Below are 8,384 nucleotides of genomic sequence, written 5' to 3' on the forward strand. Positions count from 1 at the left end.
TCCCTCAGCTTTGGCCGCCGTCAGGTCTGCCCCTGGGGAAGCCTCGGCTGGCCTCCCGCCTGGCGCTGGCTCTCAGTGATGTCGCCTTGGCACCTGTCAAGCCCGCACCCGCTGTCCGGCTCCAGCCTCGGAGGGCGGGTGTCTCCCCTGTTCACTGGGCTGCGAGGCCTGAGTCATTCACCTCGAACAGCTGGTGCCCACGGCGCCCTCTAGCCACGCCCTCCGCGCACTTCTGCTCTGAGCCCACCATTTCGCCGATCTCACGTCTTGTTTGGGCAGCGCTTTCTCCTCAGGGACGCGGTGGGTTTCAGGATGGGGCGGCAGTGAGTCTCCGAGGAGGAGAGAATTCCGTAGAAATGGCAGACTGTCCTTCCAGGGCCTGGAGGCCGTTGGGAGGTGCTCCTGGGAGCACTGGCCACACACTGTTACTCCATTGGCTGCAGAGACCTCCGTGCTGAGCAGCAGAGGAGCAGGGCCTGAGCGGCCTCCCAGGACCACCACAGACCACAGACCACAGACCGGACGACAGCCACGCCCTGCGCACATCTCCTCGCTCCAGTCCAGGGACTCTGTTCCTTCGCTTTCAGTCACTCGCCCCCTGGCCCCCTCCCTGGCGGGACCCCTGCAGACAGAGGCAGCACTGAGCCCTCCCTCCGCCTTCACCGCTGCTCACTGCATGCAGCGGGCAAGGCCATCACGCCTTCCCTGCCGCCCGCACCGCTGTCAGACGCCCCACTGAACCCGGGAAGTCCGACGCTGTCATCACACACAGGAAGGCACTTGTTAGCAGGTGCTGTGGCATCAAGTATTTCAATAGCTGACTTAAAAAATGCAACACATATAACCCTTAGATTCTAAGTCTTCAATTTCAATATATTCCCCAGCTGACTCTTTTCAAGAAGTGCTAGTGAAAAGCCAACTGACTTCCTAGCGTTCAACCTCTCTCCCATCAACCTGCCTCTCTCTAAGGAACAAAGAAAAGCGAAGTTAAAACACAGGTAATGGGCCCGGCCGGCGTGGCTCAGCGACCGAGCACGGACCCAGGAACCAGGAGGTCACGGTTCAATTACTGGTCAGGACACATGCCCGGGTTGAGGGCTTGATCCCCAGTGGAGGTTCGTTTAAGAGGCAGCCAATCGATGACCTCTCTCATCAATGTTTCTCTCTCTCTCCCTCTCCCTTCTTCTCTCTCTAAAAATCAATAAAAACGTATTTTTAAAAAAACATAGGCCATGGGCATAAAGTAGGGTGAGGGCTGAGACCCGGATCTCATGGCCCTGGCCCCGCAGGGGCCTCTCTGTGACCAATGCTCCTGGTGAAAACCAGGGTCACTGACCCTCCCTCCTTACTCTCGGACTTTATAAAGCAATAGAACTGTAACTGCAAAAACGGCTCCACCAAGTTTCAGGACCATCAAAATAATAAGTCTGCTCTTACCAAGTGTCCAAGGAGCCAGAGACTCACAGTGCAACAGACAACCATTTCCTAAGCACACAGACACGACCTTCACCAACCCAGTCACTCCCTGCCTCACCGTCCCGCACGGTGAGTCCCGAGCCCTGAAAGGACTAAGGCAGGGCTGCTGCTCTCTGCGACCACCGCCTCCCATCGCATCCCGTGTCCGGTCCACAGCTCCACAGAGAAGTGACCCGACAGCGGGGCCGGGCTCTGGGCTGCCCTCTCCAGGTGGCATCAGATGGGTCACTCCGCGGCCTTGAGCCCAGTTTCCTCCTCTTTAAAGTCAGGCAGCTGGACTCCAGCAGGGAGACGACTCTGGGGGCATCAGCACCCTCTCAATGTCAAAGAGCTCAGTGTGGTGTTTCTGGTACTACTGTCTGAGCTTTCGTGAATTCAGTAAAACATGTACATGAACCGCCTTCCATCGAAATGGCCTTCATTCACAGTGGTGTCACCTGCATGCTGCCACGTGCCCCACACTAACCAGTGCACACGACATGGGCCTCGCCACAGAGAGGCTGTAGAGCGCCCCCTCCTGCCCTGCGCCGAGGACAGCGACACAGACCCGCCCGGGCCCAGGGGACACAGCCGAAGGCGGCACCGTCAGTCTTCACAGCGCGTGCACAGCCCGGGAGGCTGGCTCTCTGGAGCTGCTGGGAAGCAGGCCTCCCGAGACTGACAGCTTTCCTTCTAGAGCCACCTTCTTGGGCCATCGTGGAAATGAGACTTCCACGCATTCGTCAGAAGGAGTGTGATCTGAGTTTCCACCAGCAGCTCTGACCCCAGAAGAGACTGTCCTCCATGTGGGACCTGGGGCCTCATCTCGGGGGCAGCACACCAGAGTGCATGCTGGGAGTCCGCCTGCACGGAGATGCCTGTGAGGTCACCTCACAGCCTCCAGGGAACGTCCAGTGAACAGAGGGCAACACTATTTCCAGCCGTAACGGACGTTAAGAAAGAGCCCACGCGGGACAGGGCGTCGAGTGCCGCCCACTGAAGACGCTGGTCAAGGTTTGCGGGAGGAGTGAGGCGGTGCTCCGGGCCGACAGCCGGGCGCAGAGGCAGACAAGTGTGAGCCACACACGCGCGGCTGCTGCCACTCAGCACCCAGATGGCCACTCCGGCAGGTGCCGGCCCCTGGGAGGAGCTCCGGGTGTGCTGGGAGGAGTGGCCTCCTCCTCGCTCCGCAGGGGGGAGGTGTGAGCCCCGAAGGCAGGGTCCGGCACAAGGCCTGCTCTGTAACCGGCGGCCAGCAGTGCTAACCTTAACTGCTAAGCTAACGCCTGGTCTGGTCCTGCTTTTTTCCCAGCCACTCTTGTTTTAAATGAGTTAAAAATCCCCACATAAAGAGAAGAAAATGCAAGTGACCAGGCTCAGGCCTGCATTCAGGTGAAACGCCAATAATGTTGAGATTCTCAGAGAGGGACCTGCGCTCTGCTGGAGGCCGGCCGCCGTGCTGGGCGCCTGGTCTGGTCCTGCTTTTTTCCCAACCACTCTTGTTTTAAATGAGTTAAAAATCCCCGCATAAAGAGAAGAAAACGCAAGTGACCAGGCTCAGGCCTGCATTCAGGTGAAACGCCAATAATGTTGAGATTCTCAGAGAGGGACCTGCGCTCTGCTGGAGGCCGGCCGCCGTGCTGGCACAGGGCTCCGGGAAGAGCTGCACCGCCCAGTTCACATGGAGGGAAAGGCCGCTCCCTTCCACACCCAGGAGGACAGGTGCTCGCACAGGTGGCGTCACGGGGGTCCTCAGAGCGGCCTCCTCCTGGGGAGTGAGCGGGAGGCACCGGCATGTAATGGGCCTCTTCGCAGGTGATGCTTGACATCGGCCTTTGAAAATAAACACGCACGTAACTGCTTATGACTCACCCGCTGGCGAGCCACACGGAGGCCAAGTATGTGCAGATGAGAAGTTTCCACTCCGCCTCTGACGAATGGACAGGAAAAGGGCTCTTAGGGAAAGTAACGTCCATGTGAACGGGCAGAGGCTCCCGCCTGACTCTGGGAGAGCGAAGGGCAGGGACTTTGCTCTAATCGGGTGTTGTGTTTCAGGTTTCAGCTGTGGGCATAACATCAAAACCCCCGAGAAACACAGACGGGCGAGAGGAATGCAAACACCTGATTCCAGATGCTGGTTACGAGAGTAGTTCAGTTGTCTGGTCTTCCTTTAGCTGTTTCTCAGCTCTTTCTAAAACACGGCATGTCGTGGGCACGGAGGGTGCGGGGGTGGTTTCACGCGACCTGACTCAGCGCTGGTGACTGGGAGGGAAGTCACATGACTCACTGAGTCATGACTAACACATTTACAGAATGATGCTACTCTATTCTAATGTGGAATCATTTAGGGGGTTCTTTGTCATTGCTACAGTAACCTCTTGGATTTAACCATTTCAAAATAATTTTCCAAACAGATGGCATCTATCCAAACCACGAATGAGCATGCAGCCCAAACTGTGCAAATCGATCAGTGTCACCCGGACAAGGAGAGTGGGAGGTCCGAGCACCAGCGCCACAGCAGCTCGCCATCGTGAGGACACCTGGCAGCCTCGAAAGACGGGTTATGGAAATGACAAGCTTTCATCATCGACAGGACAGCCAAGGAGAAAAGCTGATGGGGAAACACACTTGCCTGTGAACGTGTTTCCATTTCTCTAAATGCCCCATAGGCGTGCATGCTGGCACCAAGGGTGCACTGAAGGAAAATAAGAATAAAATGTGACACTCCACTCAATTTTTGTAAATGCCGCAAAAAATTTAACCAATTTTACTCCTCACAGCTTTAAGACAATTAAAAAAGAATGAGCCAGGATTTTGAAATTATTTTAAATGGCAAACTTCTTAGGCTTTAACGTATGATCACCAAGTTAATTCTGCAGATTCAAAAAGGATCCAGGACACACGAGAATGAAAACAGTGACAAAACAAAACACAAAGAAACTGCCCAGTCAGAGAAACTGAACGCCCACAGCTCACAGGAGCCCACGGAGTGTCCTCGGGGGCCTGGCCTGTGAACCGGCCTGAGAGGCAGACTAGGCGAGCGCCCATCCTAACGGTGAGGACGTGGAGCTGTAACAGCTGAAGGAGACCTGCATTAGCTTCACACACAGCAATTTCCTAAGAAGCAGCAGGTAGCTGAGAAGTTTTGTGTTTAACATAAAACAGTTAGAAAGAAAGGAAAAACAAAGAGGAGACTCAGTAGAGAGATAACAGCCAAATAACAGTAGAGCAGGCATATATGTGAATATGCTCGCACCATCACCTCTGCAAAGGGCAGCAGAACATGAACTCCCATAATTTTCTAAGAAAGAAAAAAGCTAATACTTTGAACATCAGAAAAAGTAAAAATGAAAAATGTCCTTTTATCGTCTTTGCTAGGCCCCGGCCCTGTCTGTGAGTAGGCAGCGATGACGGAGGGCTGCTCGGGAGGAGGTGTCCGGCACAGCCCTCCTGAGGCACAAGCCTCCGAGTCACACGGTGAAGAGGACCCGCCACCACGCCCACCATCCTGTGCAAGAGCCTACATGAGGGAGCAATGCCTACCACTCAGGCAGCGGGAGCTACCAGCTAATAGCTGATCAAATGAATCCGTAAAAAATACAACAACAACACCTAACAGCAGGCCTCAAGAAGCGGGCTTTCCAAAGCGGCCTTTCCCACCGCTGACTGCACGTTTACTGGGACATGTGCACCTGCGACCAGACCTTGCAAGTCCAACTATTCCCAAGGCTGTTCGACGCTCTTCCTCGGCGCGCTGAGCCACCAGTGTGCGTGGGAGCACGTCCGCCCTGAGAAACCGAGTGAACCCCTCTCCACCCAGATGGGCCCCAAGTCAGACGTGTGCACACCCCTCAGACCTTCCAGCATTTACACGACACTGACTGCTACAGGCACCTCACTGCTAACATCTCTCAACTGGACTCCACGGAGTTCGTGCCGTGGCGCTCGCGTGCTCTGGAGCAGATGGCACGGAGGAGCAGGCGCCCTCCCTCTGGTGCTTCCTGCGTCAGCACCGGCACCTGCACGGCTCGGGCCCGGGCCACGCGCAGGCCCTGCAGGAGGTTCTCCACACGCCAACACGCCTTCAGCACCGCCCAAGGCATTTAGATTTGAAAACATAAACACTGACCCTTCACCCAAATTAAAATTAATATGATCAAACTAGTCAAATGGAAAGTCACTAGGAAAGCCAGACCCAGGACAAAACACACACACACACACACACACACACACACACACACACACTCACACACTGCTAAGCTGAGGGTTAAAGAGGGTCCAAACACCCCGCTTGCTCCTCTTGACTTCAGTCACATCACAACGCACTGAGGAAGCCAGATGCCAAGGGGAGTTTGGGGCAGACCCCCAGATGATCAGTGCCTTGGGGTAAAAGTCCACACGCCCTCATGTACAGCAGAGAAGTCAAAATTATAAAATAGATTATATTTCCCCTCCTTCCTTCCCTCCTGGCTTTACTTTCACCCATTAGAACGTTCAATGTAATGACCAGAAAGAACTTTTAGATGAAACGCGTAAACCCCCTACTATTCACAACAGCCAGGAGGCGGAGCAGCCCCCTGTGCATGGTGGGACGATGGAGACACAGCAGGCGGGCGGTCCACACACAATGGAACACTGTCCAGCCTTCAGCAGGAAGGAACACGATGCAAATACACAGCTGCTATGTCGGAGAACTGCCCACCTGAACCCTATATAACGTCATTAACCAATGTCACCCAATACGTTCCATTTTTTTAAAAGGAAGGAAAGTTTGACACAGGCTACCAGCTGGATGAGCTTTGAGGATGTTTGCTCAGTGAAATAAGCCAGTCTCCAAAGACAAACACTGTGTGGCTGCATTTCCATGAAGTGACCAGCGGAGTCACAGGTACAGAGACAACGTAGGGTGGTGGGCGCCAGGGGCTAGGAGCGGGGAGAGGACAGGTCTGGTGAGCTCGGGGTTTCCGTTTGCGAAGAGGAAGTTCTGGGGGTGGTGGTGATGGCCACACAGCAATGTCCCTGCATCTACTGCCCACAGGTACACGTGAACATGGTGACGTGGTGGGTGTTGGGACCACGTGCCTTGCAGCTTCTCACAGTTCTCACAACTCTCAATTAGCTTCCAAATAGCAAAACACCAACCAAATTGCCTACAGTCACCCCCCGATGTTCGTTTCCAACTCGTATAAAAGAACTGATAAATCACAGCTTTCATTTTTTGCAGAACAAGAACGAGTGAAGAGTCAAACTATGTCTTTGAAAAACAAGTTAAATTCCTGCTTGTGAAAGTAACCTCCTTCGCTCTGACAGGCGTCCCTCTGGCTGCCCGAACACCACCCTGACGGGCTGTGCACGCTCACGCGCCCTCCAGGCCAGGCCCAGAGGTCCCCGAGGCTGAACCGACAGACCCACAGAGCACCGGGAGGGGTGTGTGGGAGAGTTAGCCAGTTCCGGACGTCCAGCTCTCTGACCTGACTTTTAAAACTGAAAACAGGACACTGCACAATCAGTACAATATTCCGAATGTGCTGTCATCCTAGTTGGACTTGGGCAGAACATAAATGGTACTTTTCCTAATTCCTATGTCTCCTTCTTAGGAGCCCTGTCTGAGTGTGTGTTCACAGAAGACTGCAGAATGTACCGTTTCATTATCTTTTACTTGTATTATATTTTCATGTAGTCTATTTGGAATGGAAAGATAATGAAATAGCACATTCACTATTTCAAATATTAAGGCAGACTTTTCCGATACGGATTTCTCCATGTCACCAAAGGTCAGCCAACTCTGAGGCTTCAAAGGCTATCAGTCCGACCCCGTCGTTAGGCTAACTGCCGCATCGTGTGATCGACGTAATGAGGAGACAATACTTAATTCGCCCAGAAATATAAATGTACGTCAAAGTGCACAGACATTTGACAACACAGGACCCGTCCAGGACAGGTCTGCAAAGTCAGTTTCAATGTTGGATGAGGAAACAGTGACCTGCGTGGACAGCCCTTCAGCAAAGCAGCTTCCTCCCCTCCCCTCTTCCCTTCCCAGCATTCTGGGCAGGAGGGCACAGGGCCAGCAGCCGCATGGCTAGGCTCCTCCCAAGCAGGGCCAGCAGCAGAGAGAGCGAGTCCACGTCGAGCTCACGGGAAGGAAGGAGGGAGTCGCTCGCAGGCCTCAGGGAGCCCCGTGTTCACTCTTCTCTGTAGAAGAGGAAGAGGGAAGCTTCTGGCTGGTTATCAAGCTCATCCAGGGTTTGCGTGAAAGACACTCCCGCCTGCTCCCTCCGCACACCCTCCCCATCACTCCCAGAGAAGCTCCGCACCCAAAGCCAGGAGCTAGCAACCCTACCGGTGTGGACAGACCACCGGCCGCTCTCGGCCACGCAGGACAGGCCCGGCTCCAGCAGGGGACAGGAGGGTGGGCCTCACACGAGAGCATGACCACACCTGCCATCAGACACAAAATCCCCGGCACCGATATTCTAACGAAACCCTGGTGCAAACAAAGACCCCACGCCAAGCCCTTCTGAACAGTCCACAGGAGCGAGGGGTCGCAGAGGGTAGCAGGCTGGACGGATGGTTCTCTGGCTTGGAACAGATGCTCCGCTGTGGACACAGCTAATTTACACCACGACTAAATCAAGACTTTCCTCCTGGGGCGCCTCTCTTCCCTGTTCAAAGGGAAAAGGGCCATAACTCACTTTCTTGCGTTGGAACTCTACTTGCATTTCTCTTACTGCCACCAGCATCTCTAAGTCCCAGTGCTTTCTGAGCCACTGGTTACACACACATGTGCTATGTGCACTTTAACCAGGTCAGTAACCAATACGTCCTATACTCCACTACACGGCACGGCCTCCATGGTAAACTCTGCACTTTTATCTTCAGTGTGTGAGTGTGTGTGTGTGTGTGTGTGTGTGAGTGTGTGTGTATGTGAG

General features: G+C 54.2%; 1 protein-coding gene across 11 annotated transcripts in view; it reads right to left on the reverse strand.

Moving 5' to 3' along the window:
* The window catches only part of CAMK2D (calcium/calmodulin-dependent protein kinase II delta), a 156,286-nt gene that overhangs the window by 131,606 nt on the left and 16,296 nt on the right, over positions 1-8,384 (reverse strand). For 6 of the 11 annotated variants that reach the window (XM_014550547.1, XM_014550543.1, XM_014550544.1 and 3 more), the window contains exon 1: positions 3,328-3,547. The exons of 4 other annotated variants lie outside the window; for them this stretch is intronic. In XM_014550547.1, coding sequence (XP_014406033.1) covers positions 3,328-3,532 — 205 coding nt within the window. In that variant the 5' untranslated portion in view covers positions 3,533-3,547. Of the gene's footprint in view, positions 1-3,327; positions 3,548-8,384 lie in introns of those variants that run through there. One more of the 11 variants, XM_014550550.1, reaches the window with a different exon arrangement.

This window comes from Myotis brandtii, unplaced genomic scaffold, assembly GCF_000412655.1.
Source record: "Myotis brandtii unplaced genomic scaffold, ASM41265v1 scaffold603, whole genome shotgun sequence".
NCBI lineage: Eukaryota > Metazoa > Chordata > Mammalia > Chiroptera > Vespertilionidae > Myotis > Myotis brandtii.